General features: G+C 41.4%; 1 protein-coding gene across 3 annotated transcripts in view; it reads right to left on the reverse strand.

Moving 5' to 3' along the window:
- RCAN2 (regulator of calcineurin 2) overlaps nt 1–21,470 on the reverse strand; it is a 275,947-nt gene that overhangs the window by 101,654 nt on the left and 152,823 nt on the right. The window contains exon 1 of one of the 3 annotated variants that reach the window (XM_040473684.1): nt 270–557. The exons of the other annotated variants lie outside the window; for them this stretch is intronic. Within the exon in view, the coding sequence (XP_040329618.1) occupies nt 270–356 (87 nt within the window). The 5' untranslated portion in view covers nt 357–557. Of the gene's footprint in view, nt 1–269; nt 558–21,470 lie in introns of those variants that run through there. 3 annotated transcript variants of the gene reach the window in all.

A 21,470-nucleotide genomic window follows, 5' to 3' on the forward strand; every position in this document is an offset into this window, starting at 1 on the left:
GTCTACTGTGAAAGGGCTGACTGGGGATCACCTAATAGAAAAGGCAGAACAGACCACGGTCGAGCTTTGCACATTCAAAATTAATGTGCCGTGCCGGTCCCTCTTCTAACTTATTCTCATTAACACAGGCATGCACTCACCGCTGGCATTTCTAGCGCTGTCTGGGAGCTGAAAACTATGAACCAAAGTCCCGTTTCCTTAAGCTAAAAAGGCTCTGCTGAGCAGCTTCGGTAACAGCAACAACGAAACACAAGATTGCAGGTGCATACCTTAACCTCCTGATTGGTAAAGACCTCGACATCCACCACACAGGCAACCAGAGTGGAAACATCACAGTCCATGCTAGGGGCTGGCATTCCCCCTCCTGAATTTTCAATCAAGAGCCAGGCGACCTCAGAGCTGTGCGTGATGGGAAGAGCCGCCAGGTGGATGCTGCCGTGGCCAGCCCGGGTGTCGCCTCGCCCTGGGGATCGCCGGTGCTCGGCACCTGGAGCCCGCTCCCTCTGCACGCACGCAGCCCGCGTCTGAGGCTGCACAGCAGAGTAATGAACGGCCCGGCTCGCTCATGGCAATGACATCACCACAAAGACTGACACAAGCTGAAGCTATTTTTTTCCCCCAAGCCTTTTATCTCGAGGCAGTGCAGTGGAGCAAATTGAACATGATTATGTGCTAAATCTGAACTCAGACTAAATCAATTCAGGCAGCGTTAGCTAGGAACTGAGTCATAGCTGTTGTTTCAGCCGAGTGCTTATGTTTGCAAAAAGCAAGGGGGAGAATCTGACACCAGAGGCTCTGTTTGGGGAGGGTGGGGAAATAACTCTGCAGATGAGCCTCCTGAGGTTAAGGTGTGACAAGTTTCTGCCTCAGAGATGAGCAGGAAGTTGAGGCATTCTGCAAATGGCTTGGCTTCTGTTAATTGCCCCGTGCCACTCAGAGCAGGCACACGCGTTCTGGGCATCCTAATGCATCCCGGGCACGGGCTGAATAGAAATCCATTCTTGGAGTAACTAAAGAGCTGGTCGTCAGTCATTTAGGCTGCCTGGTAAGAGAAGATAATTAGAGGTCTGTGAAATTCTATTTGAAGCACATAAGTGCAGACCAGTTACTCTAAAAGCACCCTTCCAAGCACGGGATTTCAGGCTGTCTCCAAGGTCACTCAAACCAAAAGCAATCATGGAAAAGGAGTTGCAGCAAACGTCTCATGTGGGGACAGATGGCAGGGTCTAATGGGCAAAGGCACTGATGTGGGTCATTGTCAGAGCCTTGGGGATCTATTTCACCTGAGACTTTGAACATGTCTGGTTGTTTTTTTGTCTCTCTTCCTGATTGTGAATCGTTGAGGGGCAGGGCTGTGGATAATTCACCTTTATACCTTGAGGCTTTAGCAGAGTGGCAAGAGTAAGTGATAATTGCTTAATGAATGAAACTACTGAACAGGAATCGCCTTCTTTGGCAGTAGGAGTGAGCAAAGAGAAAACGTCAGATTAGTTTTTAGTTTAACATTAGTGGGAAAAGTCTCAGCAAAACTCAGTAACATTCTAGCAGGATCTATTCCCGGTCGGAGTACAGTTGCATCATTGATGGCCGCTGGAGCGTCATGATTTGCAACAGATTGGCGCCTTCCTAACACGTGATTGGACAAGAGCGTTCCGATTTTGCATGCAGATGGGAAAGGTGACTTTTCAGACTAAACGTACAAGTTTTGTGGCTGCTCATTGGACTACATTTGAGCCTAGTGTCCCCCTTCAATGAGACATTTCCCACGCCAAATGAAAGCAGTCCACAAACACATTTAGACTGATGAAATTGTGTGTGTGTGTGTGTGTGTGTGTGTGTGTGTGTGTGTGTGTATGTGTGGCACTTCCTATGTTGTCCAGGGCACTGTGGGGAATATGAAGTCCTATATGCAGATAATTTAGCTCACACTGAGTGAGGACTGTATGCAAAGCTCTGTACCAGATGCTCTCAGGGATAAAATGATGAATCAGCAAAATTCCCCATCCTCATGGGGCTTAAAATCCAGTGGAGGAGATAAGACATGGAGACAAACATCTACACAATGAGGCAGTGGCAGTGGCGATGGTGGCTCAGGAGCTACAGACAGCGTTTAGTGGGAGCACTAGCGAAAGAGCAATGGATAATGAGAGCGGCTGTGGCGGGTGAGCATCAGGAAAGAGAACATGGCCTCTGCTCTGATCTTGAAACACGGGTAAGGCTATGGCAGACAGGGAAGCGGGGAGGGGAGCCCCTCAGACAGGAGCAGCAGACTAGAGGTGTTCAGACCAAAATAAAGAATAGGTTATTTGAGGGGCAAGGCACAGTGAAGCTTAAGTTTGGAGCCCGGGGGGGACAAGGGAGCAACAGCCAGACGGCTCATAGCCTTGAGGGACCCTGGATGCCGACCCAGTTGACTATGGAATGCAGGAAAAGTTTTTGAGAAAGTATATACACAAAGTATATACAAAGATGAACATAATTTTGAATACCATTGACATCTGTTCAAGAGGCAAAACAAAGAAATAGCTATTGCTTTCATATGCCATGGCACACGCTAAAATTGACTTTTTAAAAGTTGCATACCAGTGACATGCTGGTGAGTGCTTAACCATCAGCGTTCTGTAAGGAAAAGCCCAATGTGTAGTGTTTGCTGATTTCTGTGGTGTAAATATTCTTATCATGGCTGAAATCAAGCAACCAGTGTGACGTCACTTGAATGCAAAGTTGGGAGGCAATGCCTATGTCTGCGCACAACAGCCATTTGAGCAGCTTCCCGCACACCGTTTAACAGTCATGAATACATTTGTTGGCAGAGGTTAGGTCCACGATGTAGGTCCAGAGCCCATCAAGGAACAGCAGGGCGGAAGGAACATTTTAATCACTGGGATCTGTGCATCCTTTCACACTTTCTATTTAGGAAAGGACACACATGTGTTATTTCAAGAAAAAGAATCCTGTGATGATCAGTCTTGGCCAGAGGACATGAGTCTATCCAGGAAGCACAGCCCCACTCAAAATCGTAAAATAGGTTTTTTTTTTCTTGATACATTCTCAGTTTCTCCATTCTGATTGGCTCCTGCCCTGGAGATTCCTTCCTTTGCTCAAGAAACCACTAACTTTACATTCTCCTCTTTTCAAGGACACAGCCATCAATTCATTTATATGAGCATGAAATGACTGATAATATGTAGTCTTACCCGTCAGAAAGGAATCTGTATTTAAAAATTTTTTTTTAACGTTTATTTTATTTTTGAGACAGAGAGAGACACAGCATGAACGGGGGAGGGGCAGAGAGAGAGGGAGACACGGAATCGGAAGCAGGCTCCAGGCTCTGAGCCATCAGCCCAGAGCCAGACGCGGGGCTCGAACTCACAGACCGTGAGATTGTGACCTGAGCTGAAGTCGGACGCCCAACCGACTGAGCCACCCAGGCACCCCGGAATCTGTATTTTAATAAGTGATCAAATATTAAGCTGAGTAAATAGTGTTTTTAGTGTGGAATTATATACATTAAGAGCATATGGTGATTCTATTTTTTTTTTAATTTTTAAATACTTTTTTTTTTTTTTGAGAGAGAGACAGAGCACGAGCAGGGGAGGGGCAGAGAGAGAGAGAGGGAGACACAGAATCCGAAGCTGAGCCATCAGCACAGAGCCCGACGCAGGGCTTGAACCCACAAACAGCAAGATCATGACGTGCGCCTGACCCGAAGTCAGACGTTTAACTGACTGAGCCACCCAGGAGCCCCAGAGAGAGCAGATGGTGATTCTAAAATAACATAATTGGGTTTTTTAAATAGGTTGGTTCAACAAATTGGATATACAATACAATTCAATTGCCTACACAAAAACACTGATTTTCCTACAGATCAGAGCCCACAGGGGGCTTCCCTGGTAAACAGTGTCCTGTTTCTCTCGAAAGAATGTACTTTTTATAGCTGGGAGATGAGTTAGCAGGCTTGGAAGTGTCTGGGGTATGTATATGAGCACCTGGCTGAGGACTCGAAGGCCTGACATATCTTGGCTCCTACTTCCTCTCTTGTCTCATCTCATGCCGTATTGCCCTGTGCTGTCCAGGTCCCAGACCCACCCATCTTCTTGGCATTCCAAAGAAGTACTGAGCTCTTTCGCATCTCAGGGACTTTGTACGTATTGCCCTTGTCTGAACACATGCAGACCTTTTCACGGCTGCGTCCTTCCTATCATCCATGTCTCAGCTCAGGCATCATCTCCTCGGAGAAACCCTTCCTGATCGCCTGAAACACAATGTGTACGCACGCGTGCACACGCACATGCGTGCACACACGGAATCAATCACTATCCCAGCGTCTTTGTTTTAGTTTTATTCATAGCACCTTTCACTCTCTGAAATCACTGTTCACTTAGTTCTTACTTAATTCTTGTTTCTCCGGCTAGAATTTAATCTCCACACAAGCAGAGATTTTTTTTGCCTATTCTGTTCCCTGCTTATTCTCAGTGGCTAGAAGCCTGACACTTAGGAGGTACTCTGAAATATCTGATACGTGAATGGATAAGTAAATGAATGAATGGATTTTATTTTATTTTTTAACATTTATTATTGAGAGACAGACGCAGAACATGAGCAGGGGAGGGGCAGAAAGAGGGGGAGAGCAGGCTCTAGGCTCTGAGCTGTCAGCACAGAGCCCAACGCTAGGCTCAAACTCACAAACTGTGAGATCATGATCCGAGTGGGAGTCGGACGCTTAACCGATTGAGCCACCCAGGAGCGCTGCTGAATGAATAAATCTTAAAAGGCAAGTAGAGGGACTCAACCCAAAAGAGGTGCCTCATGATCTGGGAGTTTTAGGAAGGTCCTTTCAGGAAGGTATAAGGTATATGGGCAGAGGAGTTCAGTGATCACCCCATTCTTGATAGCTGAACCCTGGCACAGCTCTCCTCAGGAGCACCCTTTCCAGCTGAAGTGGCCATAAAATCATAGGATTCATCCCAAGCCACTGCTCTTCTGATGACTGACCACATCACGAAAATGGATGCAAATGATGCAGATCCCTTAGGCAAAGATCACTTCCCTGCCCCTCTGGCCAGGCAATTCTTGCAGTTGTCTCCAAGTGGGCAGGAAGAGATGTGCACCTTTTCGTCCCAGAGGCAGCAGCCGGATCTGTCTTGCTAATGGGCATAGATCTTCCCATTACAGCTGTGGGGTGTCAAAGGCTTTGCTCCTTCCATGTGTCTTCCAGGATCATTTGTTTTTTTTTGTTGTTGTTTGTTTTGTTTTTTAATTTTTTTTTTCAACGTTTATTTATTTTTGGGACAGAGAGAGACAGAGCATGAACGGGGGAGGGGCAGAGAGAGAGGGAGACACAGAATCAGAAACAGGCTCCAGGCTCTGAGCCATCAGCCCAGAGCCTGACGCGGGGCTCGAACTCACGGACCGCGAGATCGTGACCTGGCTGAAGTCGGACGCTTAACCGACTGCGCCACCCAGGCGCCCCATGGATCATTTGTTTTTAATGTTCATTATAGAAAATTTCAGACAAATTCAGACATAGAATATAATAATAAGCCTTCACATACCCACCAGCCAGGTGCAAGAATAGCTTTGGGGATCAATCTTGCGTCCTCTCTGCCAGCGGGTCTCAGAGTGTGGTTCAAACTAGCAGCATCAGCATCATCCAGAAACTTGTTGGAAACTTACATTCTTGAATCCCACCTAAGACTGAAGCAGAATCTCTGCACGTGTGGCTGGTATCTGTAGTCTAATAAGCCCTCCAGGGGATTCCAATGCAAGACCAAATCTAAAGATCACCACTTCTGCATGTCCCCACTCATACTCACTCCTGGTTATTTTGAAGCAGATGCCTGACATCGTATCATCTCATCTGTAAATATTTCTATATATACCTCCAAAAGGTAAGGGCTCATTTTTGGAAATTACAATACCTATCATCACACAACCCAAGAAGAAACAGTGTCATCATCAAATATCCTGCCAGTGTGCACACTGCTCCAAACTACCAATCTTCTCTTCCCTCTCATCCTCTCCTGCCCCCCCTTCCTTCCTTTCCTTCTTTTGTTGCTTGTTTATCTAAATTGGGATCCAAACTGTGGTGTCTCTCATGTCTGTTTTAATCTATAGAATTCTCCTCTATCCCTTCTTTTTTCCTTCCTTGCAGCTTGTTGTTGACGATGAAACCATGTTATTTGTCCTTTAGAGTTTCCCCAGTCTGGAGTTTCACGATGAGCTCCACACGGTGTCATTTAACTGGTTTCTCTGTTACCTGCAGATCCCGTTAATTAGGTCCAGAAGCTTGATAGATTTGGGTTTGGCAAGACTCCTTCCCAGATGGTGATGTGTTCTTCCATCAGGGGGTATGTAATGCGAGGCTGTCTCTCTTTTGCGGTATAAGCGACCTTTCATGCAAATGCCTCGACTCATTCTTTTGTTAGGATTTGTGAAATAATGGTATTCCTTCATGCATTCATGGACTACTTCCACGGGGAGGAACTGCTTCTCATCTACCATGTAGTTACTCTGAGCTACATTTTTGTAAGACAGGAAAAATACATGCATTACTCTTTTCCTTTATTAGCTAGTGTGTGTGTCCATGTGTGTGTGTGTGTTTAAATAATTTGCTTCCTTAGTATCCCTCAAAGAAGATCATTGAGGGTTCTTTTCAAAGTATCATTAAGAACTTATGAATTAAACATTTAATGAGTTTAAATCCATTGTAGTTTTATTTCATGGATGCTTCAATTGCCCATCTTTGGCTGGTGAGAGTCTAATCAGGTTGGCTCCTGTGTCCTGTGTACAGTGTTTTTGCTGAAACTCATCAGTCTTATATCCGTATCCTATTTCTTCAACATCAAATATCTTGGTAGTTACTAAAACCATAATTATTCATTTGCTTTATCCAATAATATAGGTACTGCCATCTTGGAATCACATTATTAATACCACAAGGACGAATTTAAGATTTTTCCCCAATTCTTTTGTCCTTTGGGTATATCCCATAAAGGAGATACAACATACTGTGCCTTGCAGTCATTTGAAATAGTTACTCGACCCCATCATCTGGATACCAAGTTAGGTTTCATTGGTTTCAAAAATTTATACTTTTAGAAGCATTTACTTTTTAAGGTTCATTTGCTTCCAAAATGTTTCCGAATTTACTTTCTTTTTTTAAAAGTAACACTGAATTCATAAGGATTATTGGTCCCATTAAACTTAATTGTGTTTTATAATTACAAAAATTTTGCATGGTTCAAAAATCAAAACTACAACTCTACAAAGAAATCTGGCTTCTATCCCTGTCTCCTCCATCCCATTTCCTCCCTCCCTCCCATACGGGTTACTGCCATTTCATCTTTACTGTTTATCCATTCTTCCATCAAAAAAAAAAATTAGCAAATTTATATGTATATTATTTTCTCTCTCTTAGACAAATGGGAGCATACTTTTCACACTTTACTGTCTTGCTTTTATCACTAAAAAATGTGACCCTAGAGATCATTCCATAATAATACATAGAAATGTTCCTATTTCTTTTAATAGTATTCCACTATGTGGATATGTGAAGTTTGTACAACTAGGTCCCTACTGATAGGCGTTAGGATTGTTTCCAATCTTTCGGTATTAAATGGTGCAGCCACGGATAGACTTTGCTCATATATATGTGATTTTGCTAGATCCAGTCAAATTCTCCTCCACGGGGGTTGTGCCATTTTGCTTCCTTACCAGCAATTTATGAGAAAGCGTTTCCCCACAGAACGTGTTGTGGAATGTACTGGACATCTGCCCATCTGGTGAGCCAGATGCAGTCAGTCTAGAGGAGCTCTGATTTGCACTGCCATTATGGGCACATTTAAGGATCTTTCTATAAGTGCATTAGTATAGCCTTGTTCTTGTCAGTAGTCCCTACCTTTTCTCCAGGTAATTTAGGTTCTGTTTCTCACCTGAGCAAGCAAAATGTCCTAAACACACACCAACAGGCCTCCATGAGTTTTGTTCACAACACTCTTATGAACAAGGTGGGGCATTTGTTCCAGCGGTTAAGAGCCATTTGAAGCTCTTTTTTCTTCCCAGGACACTGCATGTAGGCCCGGTTGTCACAAGTCAAACATGTTCCCACCCCAGGTCTCCTTCAGGTGGCATCCCTTGCCTTGAATGCCATTTCTCCCCATCTTAGCAGGGCTCACTCCTCCACGTAGGCAGGTCTCTGCTCACGTCAGAGAGGCCTGCCCTCATCAGTCTCGCACTAAGTCTCACACGCTCACTGCCTCCTTCCTCTGTTATATTTCTCTTCAAAGCACTTACCACTCACGGATGGTATTCACTTATTTGTGTGGTTTCATTTTACCTCTCCCATGAGAATGTAAGCCCCGTGAGGGCAGTGCTCCCCTGCCTTGTTCACTGCGGTTTCCCTAAGTGCCTACAACAGGGCCTGTTGTGCTATGAGAGCTCAATGAACATGTGTTGGGTGAATGAATAACTGAATAAGTGAAATCCTTGTGCTCTGAGAGCCAGCTGAGGCCAGGTGCTGCCGGGAACATGGACAAAACATAAGTATATGAAATGGGTCCCTGTGAGGGAGCAATGAGCCTGAGAAGGGAGGGTGAGGCCAGTGAAGATGCCTCAGGTCATTGGGCGGTGGGGATGGTGAGGTGGAGGCAGGGGAGGTCATAAGAAGTAAGAGGAACACGGAAGGGGAGAAGGAGGGACACGAAATCAAAGGTCCTCATTCTGGGGGCGCCTGGGTAGCTCAGTCGGTTAAGCGTCTGACTTCAGCTCAGGTCATGATCTCACAGTTCATGAGTTCCAGCCCCACGTCGGGCTCTGTGCTGACAGCTCAGAGCTTGGAGCCTGCTTCAGATTCTGTCTTTCCCCCTCTCTCTCTGCCCCTCCCCTGCTCATGCTCTTTCTCTCTCCAACTCTCAAAAAACAAATAAACATTAAAAAAAAATTTGCACCTGGGTGGCTCTGTCCGTTAAGCATCCGACTTTGGCTCAGGTCATGATCTCATGGCTCATGGGTTCAAGCCCTACGTTGGGCTGTGTGCTGACAGCTCAGAGCCTGGAGCCTATTTCAGACTCTCTGTCTCCCTCTCTCTCTGCCCCTCCCCGCCCCACTCTCCCTCTCTGTCTGTCAAAAATGGGTAAACATTTTTAAAAAGTCCCCATTATGCAGCAGCCCCATGTTATGTGGCTATGCCCTCGGTCAGACTCAAGGACAGCCATTCCACTACTGCCCAATTGGCACCTACTGAGGTCCTACAAATCTCTAACAGCTAATCCCCAAGTGGCACGCTGAGGGAGCCATCATCATTTCTTTTCTGCCTTGCCCTCTTCCCCAGTTCCCAGGGTCTTATACCTGCCTTGATCCATCCTTTAATAAGAAGACATATTTCCCCTTTGCAACCTTCACATAGGAATCAGATGGTACATTTTATACTAGGCAGTGCTATGGCCTAAGAAGCCGACATACTTGAAAAATGACAGGAATGAAACTAAATAGAATGTTAGCTTAAGCACCCCTGTGTTTGGCCATTCAATTCTCTGAGAACTGCTCCTCCTCCTTCCATCTTGGATTCATCTGAGGGGACCCTGATCAGACGAAGTCAGTCAGAGTTCTCATGAAGATTTTCCGAACCAAAACTGGGCCAGGAGAATATCTATGATATCCCAGTATTATTTCAACCAATGCCTCCCTCTTTCCTCAAGCAAATTCAGATACTATTTCCATTACTAACAACCAAAAAAGTCCTAGCTAACTCACATACACACATGCATGCATGCATGCACATGCACACACACACACACACACACACACACACACACACAGCCCTAGGTTAAATAACAGGGGACAAGGGTACAATAAAGCGGAAGTCATTTGTCAGGTTTTCCAATTGTCTCATTAAAACTACCCCCCAGTTATATTAGAGGTGAGGGAGCTGGCATCATCTTAAACCCCTCCTAAGGTAATACATAGCAGGGGTTCCATGATGGATCTCTGCAAAGAAAACCTCCTCTCAGAACCATCTTTCCACCTCTGATGGCTTTGCCCTGCTCTTCCCTCTTTTAGGTTTTCAGCTATCTAACTAGTTTTTTGGCCACCTACTTTGAATACCTTCATATTGGTCTGATATTTACCTCTACCTGGAATGTCATATTTACTATTTTATTGTGTCTCAGTTGAATCCTGGAATTTTTCATCCTGTCGTACATCATTTAAAAGAATTTTTTTAAACATTTATTTATTTTTGAGAGACAGAGAGAGAAAGAGCATGAGCAGGGGAGGGAGAGAGAGAGGGAGGGAGACACAGAATCTGAAGCAAGCTCTAGGCTCTGAGCCGTTTGTTAGCACAGAGCCCGATGCGGGGTTCGAACTCACGAACCGCGAGACCATGACCTGAGCCGAAGTCGGACGCTCAACCGACTGAGCCACCCAGGTGCTCCTGTCATACATAATTTAATTAGGGCTAACCTTTGAAGTCACTGAAAAAATTTATTAGCATTGTATTATTTAAACTTCACAATGGGTCCCATTTAGAGAACGAGGAATTAATCTGCCTCGGATCAAATAGCTAGAAGGTGGTGGATGCAAACCACTTGTCTCCAAAGCATGAACTCTGAATGTCTCTACTACATCAACTTTAACATGCTGGAGCAGAAAACATGAACACATATTTGCTTTTGAGAGAATTCTAGTAGTGATGCGAAGGCTGGATTGGAAGGTATCAAAGTCTTATCTTCAAGAAGATGGTGTCAAGAAGGGATAACAGTGGGTTTCTTATAGAGATGAAAGATTCCATCTACCAGCAAAATCAAGACTGCCTTCGTGAAAGAGGAGGGCATTTGACATGGATACTGCATACAACTACGATGGATCCAGGTCTTATGAGCAAGGGTAGTTGTTCAAAAACCAGCGTACGGGCCATTTAGTTGTGTCAGAAAGTGTGAAGAGGGCCATGGTGAGTTATACGATCTGAAGGGAGGTTGTGGCCAGGTAGATGAGGGCTTTGAGTGACAGGGCGAAGAGTGAGTATTTTACTCCGTAAGGTATCTTTCAAAAGATCATTAAAGATCTGTGCACGAGGTTGAATTGGAGTGAACAAGGACTACGAACTATCATAATTCCAGACTCTTTCCAGAAGGCGCTGAGGGGTTGGGTTATGGAGATGCAACAGTAAATGTAAGCCAAGGGGTGGATACGAGAAACACCATGGAGAAAGAACATGTAGGGTTTCACAGTTAATTGGCTGCCCAGGTAATGGTCTGAGGATGGGAAGTGACATGAGGAGGGATGCCGGTTGGAAGTAACAGAAAAAGGAGAAGGGGAGGCAGGAAGAGGAGGAGATTCTAAAGTTCCAAGCCTGGGTAGAGAGTGGTAACTTTATCAGAAATAACTTAGTTATGTAGGTGACAAGAGTAAAATGTGAGCAGTTTTATCCATCCACGACAGTTAGATACATGCTCATGGTTTTTCATTTCAATCCTTAACCGGTATCACTAAGGGTAAGGGTAAAACCTGAGATTGTGACTCACGGTGGTAATAGGTACCAGTCTTTAGGTATTAATCAGGGATGGACATTACTGAAAAACTGTTATGAGTCAAAAGCTAGAAACATGCCCTTTCACCCCTTTCCCCCCACCCCATTCTCCTTCTCATGTTAAGACGTGACATGGGAGAAATAACATGCAAATCTATGAACAGGGTCATTCTACACACCTATTCCTATTCTCTTTTCAAAAGGCCAAGGCTTTAGTTTGACGTGTCAAAGATGAAGGCATTTGATAAGTCTTACTCTTTATTTGAAATTAACAACTTATGAAGCACAAAAATACTTCTGGAAAAGAAAATGGACCATTTTTAGACATGAACTTCTAATCTGCTTAATCAAGTCTGCTACTCTTCCTGTGTTCCCGGTCTCAATTGTGACAACATCTTCCACCCAGTCACCTTCCATCATAACCCCACCCACCTCTGATCCCTTTCAATGGCAGACACCAGGGGTGCTGGTTGATCCAGAGGCTCAAAGAGGCTGTCAAAGGGCCCTATCTGACTCTGTCTTCTGAAGGTCAATGTCATTCGATAGGTGATTCCCAGGATGGCTGCCAGTAGCAACCACTGCCACTATTTCATTCTACAATTGGCCCACATAGGTCACATGTTCACCTCTGAACATGACTGCGGCTGGGGTAAGGACTGTGGGCTGGGCTGTTGATTGGCTTAAGCCAATTTGAACCTGCTCCTCCAGTAAGAAGTGCATGGTGGTTTTCCCTGAAGGTGGTTTTGGGTGAGAACAGATGGATGTGCAAGCAAATATCTAAGTTAGGAGGGGGGTGGACGCTGGATGGATATCCATCAATGTTTCCCACTGTTTTGATTCCATACCTGTCAGAATATCGGCTCTTGGTGGCAAATGATAGAAAGGGCTCTTGGCTAACTGGCAGAAAAGCATCATGTAAGGAGCTTATCAGGTAGCCTTTGCAGAATTAGCAATTTTGAGAAACAGCTGTACAAACTAGGTTGGAATGAAGAGGGTCTAAACTGCAGAAGATAACCTCTAAGGTGACGCTGTAGGAACAAAGGAAATAGGACACTACCACTGGAACCCACAACCATCAGATGCACCACTCCTTTTCTGCTGCCATGAGTGATATATAACTGTTCCTAAGACTTTGTGTAATACTCTCTGGAGTCAAAGTTCTGAGTGTGGTGTTCAGTTGGTCAAGCCTGAGTCATTTACCCCAAGCCCAACTGCCAGGATATCTAGCTAGGGAAGTTTTGGTTCCCATGGCCTCTCAACAACAGGTGGTAACCCCACCAAGGGTCATAGAGGGGAGGCTTCCTCAACATAGAACAAGAGTGGGATGCTGGACAGCTCAAAAATAACAAGGGTCCACTATCAGCCTCCTGTCCGCTATTCCTCCCTGCCCACTCATCTTTTTTATTTACTACCACCAGATTCATCTTTGTGGAACTAGTTCTGATAACATAACTCCCCTGGCTCACATATCTTCATTGCTTTCCTATTGCTGGTAGAATTAAAAAAAAAAATTTTTTTAATATGGTGACACCAACCTACTCCTCCAACTGTTGTTTTTCTAAATGCTCTTCTGCACAGATCCTATTTTCCAAACGAAAGGAACTTCTTGATGTCTGCCATATTATTAAAAGTATTCTATTTTGCGTAGGTTGTTTCCTGTCATTGGAATTCATTCGTTCATCCACCCATTCCATCCAATGGTTATTTACTGAACACACTATGCACGCAGCACACAGCAAACAAAACACTGGCCATCGAAAGATGGTAAGTCACTATCTCCTTCTAAGGGAGTTCATGGTAGAGGCAGTAAAGAATTACAATATTATAGGACAGGCTAAGACAGAATGGAATATTATGTACCATAAATTATATTTTCTACAAATGACGTTGGTACAAAGCGTAGTAGAGAGGAGGGCATTTAGAGAAGGTTTCCCTAATAAAGGAATATTTTGCTCAACTGTGAAAATTAGGTAATTTGGTATTCTTCTAGATGGGCAAGCAAGTAGGGAGATGACTATTAAGATGACTGTTAAGTCATCTTAATGGAATGATGTAGTGAAGTATGAGAAATGATGAGTAGACTCCTATTGCAGAAATTCCCAGGTGGAGTCAGAGATTAGCGGTAGAGAGCTACGGAAAATGCACCCAGACTGTTAGGCAAGGGTCTGACCATGAAGAGTTCTGTGAGTTATAGACAGGGCTTTCAATTTTGTTCCACAGAGAGAACCAATGAAGGCTATAACAGTAGCCTCTTGACTCTCCCTGCCTCTAATTTCACTGCTATTGCATTTATCTTGCCAACAATGTGAGGCCAGACAGACCTTTACACTAAGGAACTATACCCATATTACTCTCCATGAGAGTGGAATGCAAAGTTGGAACCAGGGCTGCATATATGCAAAAGAATGTAGTAAGGAAATCTTAAAAATCTAACAGGGAAACAGGCCACTAAGACCTTGTGTTGGAAATTTCTCATGCTACCTTGGTAGAAGGTCAGCCTTCACCACTAAAATAATGCATATTACCTCCAAATACATAATGCGCAAATCCATTATAGCTCTTACCCCACTGTACGGTTTAAATGTTTTATTGTACACTCAGCATGTTGCTAAACATAAAGCATACAGCAAGTAATCAAGATAATGTCTGATAAATGGGCAAAGGAATGCATGAGTGAAAGACAAAACAGACTAATGCGTCCTCACTTCCTTTCATGGGTGGATTAGTTCTGAGTTGTTCTACCATAGGAAGAGCTCTATTTGCTTTAGACTTTGGTGCTCAGCATGAAGCCCCTGTGCCACCACCCTATTCTTGAACTCCCCAAGCTTGGAGAGTCCTGCGGGTTTACACTGGAAGAACTAAGAAGCATAGCCATGAGGCCTCAGATGCATTCGTGTGTATAAAGAGAAGTGGCTGAAAGTCCACCAAAGGTTTGTACTCTTTCCATTGTACAGAATGGAGTTTCCCAATCAGGGCTACAGCTCCCAGTCTAAGGGTGATCCTGTGACCGTTCTGTCCAATGGAGGAGAAAAAGAATTAAATATGCCACTTTCAGACTTGGCCCATAAGAATGTCTTGCAGGACCCTCATTTCTCTTCTTCAAAATGATCTTTGGAGCCAAGTTATGAAGATGGTAGAGTCTAGATCAGCCTAGGTCTTTGAATGACTGCATGCATCACATTCCTATATCCTTCAACCTCCTCCTCTATCACACTGCCAATGGAGTTTTCTATGAGGGGGGAAATAAACCTTTCTTTTGGTAAGCCTCTGAGCAGCAGATATCATCACCCTAACTAATCTAGCATCCATGTGTACGTGTGTGTGTTAAAGTATGTGCGAATGCAAAATCCAGTTTTCTACAGAATCAAAACCAAAATGGGGATAGAGCCAGAAGTAAGACTATTGAATCCTTGAATGAGGAAACTCTTTCATTTTAAAATTTAACTTGAATGGCTTAAATTAGCAAGTAAGCAGGTACTTGTGTTGTTATTTGACGTATAATGGTTAGTATGTGTCAGGACACAGACCAAGGAAGAAAATGGAGCTTGAGAAAAGAGCTGGAAAGCAAAAAAAGATAAAATGAATAGGATCAAAAAAGACTTCCTGGTAAAGTTCATGATTTTTTAAACAACTGAATTAGAAATAAACACTGATTATGATCGGTGAGGTTTCAAATAAATAAGGAAATCATTGGGATTATATGTAAGAAACATAACTTAGAAATAATTAGAAATACATTATGAGTATATCATTGGATCTTGTCAAGCTTCAGAATGCTAATGCCCCACGCTTTAAGACGATTTCACTTGGAAAAAAAAAAAAGATTCCACTTGCCTAAAAATGTCCCTAAAAAAGGACATCAAATGAATTGCTCTATATTTCTAAACATTCTAGGGCTAGCCTAGCCTAAGAAGGCAGGCATCTAAACAAGTCAATCTTCTTTCATAACCCATATCTTCTTTCATTTACTTTCCCTTTCGTTGTGGTAAATCCAAAAGCTAGAACAGAGAAAGGTAAAGAGGGAGAGGTAAGAAGCTGCATGAAATGCACGAAAGCGAAGTTTCTGGTATTAGACGTCAGGCTGATTATACACATTCATAACACCTAGACTGCAGGTTGGGTCAGTGGTCTGTTGGGCATGACAATACCTTTGGAAATTTCCAAAATTTTGAGAAATCACATTCCTTCTTTCACTGAGATACTACTTTTGAGTGTTTCCATAGAATGGGGGTATCAAGAGTAGAGAAAACAAGAAGGTGGCTGTGGAGGGATGGCTGTTGGGTCAAGGAAAAAAAGGGAAAGAGATTTTCAGGTTACTTTTCAGGCAAGCCAAACTAGTTTATCAGTATACATAAGAACAAAGAATCACAGGGAAAATGCTGTAGAAAAAAATAAACACTATACATCCGGTGGTGGTGGGGGGGGGGGTTTCTTTGTGTTGTCGCTGGGACACCTGGTATGGAAGGCAAAGTGGAGAAAGATGTGGGATTCCAGCAGAGGAATCATCAGTGAACTTATGAAAGAGGACATTTTCAATAAGCACAGCTCCGGGACATGCGTTTGAATTTTGGGTTTTGTTATTTTGGGTGGAGTATAAATGGAGTTTGCAATATTCTGTGGGTAAAAATGTAACTTGGAATAATCTTTCTAGAATTCAAGAGGCTTTACAAAATAAATAAAACTCACAGAAACTTCCACTTCCAATTAAATACATTAAATGGCAGGAAACCATTGTCACTCTCTCAAAGAGACACCCAAAGCTCACAACTGCAGATTTGTAACCCCCTCAAGAGAGTTAATAAAAAAGAAACCTAAGTGAACTAAATTCCATAAAGTGATGAGCGCTTGTCATGAGAAAAGAGATATAGGTCTGCTTTCATCTTTCATGTGATAGTGAGAGAAAGAAGAATTTACCAGAGACAGGTGTAAGGACAAATGAAATAAACCCCTCGGAAACGTTTATGGTTTCGTGTGGGCTAGAATGACGAATTTGAATCCCAAAGAGTCCCAGGCCAAGAGCACATGTGTAAAGACACTACTTTCTTTATCCAGACCAAAACTAGAATAAAGAAAATGAGATCTGTGGGACATGATAAAGCATTAAAACATATCTATAACTAGAGTTCCAAAAGTAGAAGAGAGAATGATGCAGAAGAAATATTTGAAAATATAATAGCCAAGATTTCCCCTAAACTGATTAAGGATGTCCATGCATCCAGCCAAAAAGCTCTTTAAACCTCAAGATAAACACACGTAAATGCATTATAGTTGAGCCCCTATAATTCAAAACTGAAGAGAAATACTAAACCAAGAGGAGGAAAATAACATGTGTGTAAATACAGGGAACAACAATCAAAATGATAACTGGCTTTTAATGAGAAACAATGGTGGCCGTGATGCAAGAGAATAACATATTTAAAGTAAAGAAATAAAATTGATTAACTACCAACTGAGATTTATATATCCAACAAAAAATGACTTTCAAATATGAAGGCAAACACGTATCTGTTGCTTGTGAGAATGTACAACAATACAGCCACTTTGGAAAACAGTTTGTTAGTTCCTTAGAAACTTAAACATTGATTTAAAATAGGACTCAGAAATTACACTACTAGGAATGGGGTAAATACCCAAGAAAATGAAGACGTATGCTGACACAAAGACATGTATGCAAATGTTCATAGTAGCATTATTATAATAGCCAACAACTGGAAACAATACAAATGTCCATGAATTGGTGAATGGATAATCAAAATGTAGGATATTCATACAATAAAACGCTTAGTATTCATCAGTAGAAAGGAATGAACTACTCACATGCTGTAATATCGATAAGCCTCATAAACATTATGCTAAATGAAGAGAAGCAAAAGATCATACATTGCATAATTTCACTGATACGAAATGCCCACAAACAAGGATTAATGATTGCCTGCAGCTATGGGTGAAAAGGGGCATTGTCTGCAAATGGGCATGAAGAAACTTTTGGGGGAATAAAAATATTCTAAAACTGGATCTAGTGATGGTTGGATAGCCCTAAAAGATCACTAATAATCAATGAATTGTGCACTTAAAAATGGGTGAGTTTTGGGGCGCCTGGGTGGCTCAGTCGGTTGAGCATCCGACTTCAGCTCAGGTCATGATCTCACGGACCGTGAGTTCAAGACCCGCGTCGGGCTCTGGGCTGATGGCTCAGAGCCTGGAGCCTGCTTCCGATTCTGTGTCTCCCTCTCTCTCTGCCCCTCCCCCTTTCATGCTCTGTCTCTCTCTGTCTCAAAAATAAATAAACGTTAAAAAAAAATGGGTGAGTTTTATGGTATGTAATTTATGCCTCAATAAAATTGTTAACAATATGAAGACAAAATTTAAAAAAATGTATTCAACAACCACAAAAAAAGGGTAGGAGAACTCATCAACTGCACATCTGAACTACTAGAAAGGATAAAGAATATTCTTTCTACTGAAGGGAAGTAATCCCCAGTGGAAACTCCGACTGGCAGGAAGGAATGAAGAGTACTAGAGGGGTGAATTTATGGGTAAATATTCAAGACCTTCAAATTGTATTTATTTAAAAAATTTTTAAGAGAATATTCATTATTTAAAGTAATTTGACACTAATGAATTGTGGGTTTACAGCACCTGCAGAAGTTAATTCTATAATAAGAGCCCATAGATTGGGTAGGTGAAAAAGGAATTGTAATGTGGTGCTCCTTCTTATTATATAGAAATGATATAATATTCCTGAAGACTGTGATATGTTAAAGATACATATTGTAGTCTCTACAACACGAGCAATCGTTAAAAATAAAAGTCCACAGAAGGGGATCAAATGGAATACTAAAAAAATAATTGATTTATGCAAGAGATGGCAGGAAAGGAGAACCAGAATAACGTGAACCAGATGGGACAAATAGGAAACCAATGCCAAGATTGTAGACTTAAACACAACCATATTGATAACTACTTTAAGTGTGAAGGGATTGTAAACACTTGGATTAAAAGGCAGAAAATATCACACTGGGTAAAAAAGCAAGAAAGATTATCCTTATATTCCACACACATGTGGATATGAAACATATTTTCAATCTAAAGACACAGACTACTTAGGGGCAGCTGGGTGGCCCAGTTGGTTAAGTGTCCGACTTCAGCTCAGGTCATGATCTCACGGCTCGTGAGTTCGAACACCGCATCAGGCTCTGTGCTGACAGCTCAGAGCCTGGAGCCTGTGTCGAATTCTGTGTCTCCCTCTCTCACTGCCCCTCCCCCGCTCCAGCTCTGTCCATCTCTGTCTCTCTCTCACTCTCTCTCAAAAATAAACATTAAAAAAAAAATAAAGACACAGACTACTTAAAAGTAAAAGATTAGAAAAATGTAAACTGTGCAAACAGCATAAGAAACTTGTGTCTATATTAATATTACACAAAGTAGACTTTAAGATAAAGAGAACTACCAGAGAATAAGGATATCAGAATATCCTTATTATTTATTATCCTTATAAAAAATTATCTTATAATTTTAAAATTAAGAAAATATAACGTTTTCTTTGTCTCTGTCTTTAAATATCTTAACTTGCCCCACTCTTTTCTTGTATTTCTGGGATCTAAAAAAAAATTACATTTAATAACATACAATACATTACAAAAATTACATACAATATTAGGTATGAATGTAGTTAATAACAAAAAATCAAAATACATGAAGAAGAATTTGACAGAATTAAAGGGAGAAATAGAGATCTACAATCACAGTCGGATATTTTACAATAGAGATTAACAAGAAAATTAACTCAGGAATTAATGGAAACTAATAAAACAAATAAAACCCTCTCAGAAATGAATAGAAAAACTCGGTAGAGATGAAAAGATACAGAACATTTGAATGACTCTACAAACCAATTTGGCCTAATTGACATTCATAGAATGCTATGCCCAACAACTACAGAAATACACATTCTTTTCAGATGCACACAGAACACATACCGTGAAAGGCCATATGCTGCATTATAAAACAAGTCCCAGTAAGTTGAAAAGACAAAAATCATGTAGATCCGAGGTTCTCAAAATATTGTCCAGGGAACCCATGGGGTCCCAGGGACCCTTCTAGGAGATTCATAAGGTCAAGATTATTTTCAAAGTATCAAGACTTATTTTTTCTCTTTTATTCTCATTCTCTCATGAGTGTACAGTGTGGAGCTTTCCAGAGGCTGACTGACTTGTCATATCACAAGAGGCTGAATGAAGAAGTGTGAAATCCAGTTGTTTTCCATGAAGCCAGACATAAAGAGGTTTACAAAAATCGAAGTCAATCTCACTCTGTTCACTATTTTTTTTGTGGAAAATAAAATTATTTTTCAAGAAAATGTGATTTACTTTAAAATGTTATTTTAAATATCTTAATAAATATTCTTAAGCTTCTGTTTTAATATGTAATATAAATATAAACAGATGTAACTCAAGCAAAAGTTCTTTGGGGTCTTCAATAATTTTTAGGAGTTGTAAAGATGGTGAGACCAAAATTTTTGATAACCACTGGGATGGAATATACTCCCTGAACACAATGAAATTAAATTAGAAGTCAGTAAAAATAAGACATGTAAAAAATCCCAAGCATTTGGAAACAAGATCACGCTCCTAGAAATAATCTTAACAGGAAATTTAAAAATATTTTAAACCAAATGATAATGATACATCATATCAAAATTTGTGGGATGTAGCTAAACCAGTGCTTAGAGGGGGAAATCTATAGCTTGAAATGCCTATATTGAAAAGCACAGTAAAATTAATAAACTAAGCATCAATTTTACACAAGACCTTTCAGAAAATAGAGAAGAAAGGAACATTGGCCGAAACATTTTATGAGGGCAGCATAACCCTGATGTCAGAATGTGCTAAAGACATTAAAATAAACATGCATAATCTTTTATCGGTAACTTAGAAATCGCGCATAAATCTTTATGTGCAAGAATTATAACGTAAAAAATATATGTCCAACCATTAGGGACCATTTAAATAAATTATTACAACTCTATAGGGTGAGACATTATGCATCTATTAAAAGTATGTTCTCAAAGGAATTAATGACACAGGAAAAGACAGAGGCAAAAAAATGCAGTCTGATCCCATTACTATATTTAATAAACACACATAGAAAATCGTGGAAAGAAATGCACCAAAATGTTAGCAGTGCCTAACTCTGAATTGGAAGGATTGCTAGTAATTTTGTTTTCTTCTTTTATTTTGCTGTATTTTCCAAATCTTTGTGATGTAAATCTGTGCCATTTTAATAATAGAAAAAATAGGGGAAAAAAAAAAACCCAATCAGTTTTTTGAACAGAAGTTTGGATAATGCAACACCATAATTCACAGAATGATATTTCTCTGAAGTACCTTTGAAATGAATCCTTTCTATGCCCGCCATTTTACAGATGGGAAAATGGAGCTCATCCTCCCGGGTAGATATATGTAACTGGTACATCAGGTCATGCATTGAGTTAATAATAGAATCAAGTCTAGAATCTGGATCCTCCTCCTCCCGATAGCATGCCTTTTAATTTAGGGCACAATGTAAGGAAAATGACATTACTGTCTGGTGTACAAAAATTCTTTATATGTAATCATTGCTCTCCAGCCTGTGACACTGGTTTAAGCCACAAGTTCAATGTAAAGTATTTAAACTTATGCTAAAAGTATACTATTAACCATTTCACCAAAAATGCCAGGGCTAAATAATTCACATATTTTATAAGGGGATAGGTTTTTTCCTATCTAAATTTTAATAATATTTTTCCATGTTACCTAAAATATTCCAATTCACTAAAATCTCAAAGTAAGAGAATCCATCACAATTAGAATTGTCAATTGCACAAAAAAGCTGAATGGTCTATGAAAGAATTCTGCAAAAAACAAAACAACGCAAAACAAAACAAACCCCCCCCCCAAAACCA

Source organism: Herpailurus yagouaroundi, unplaced genomic scaffold, assembly GCF_014898765.1.
Source record: "Herpailurus yagouaroundi ecotype Mexico unplaced genomic scaffold, PumYag 139, whole genome shotgun sequence".
Taxonomy (NCBI): domain Eukaryota; kingdom Metazoa; phylum Chordata; class Mammalia; order Carnivora; family Felidae; genus Herpailurus; species Herpailurus yagouaroundi.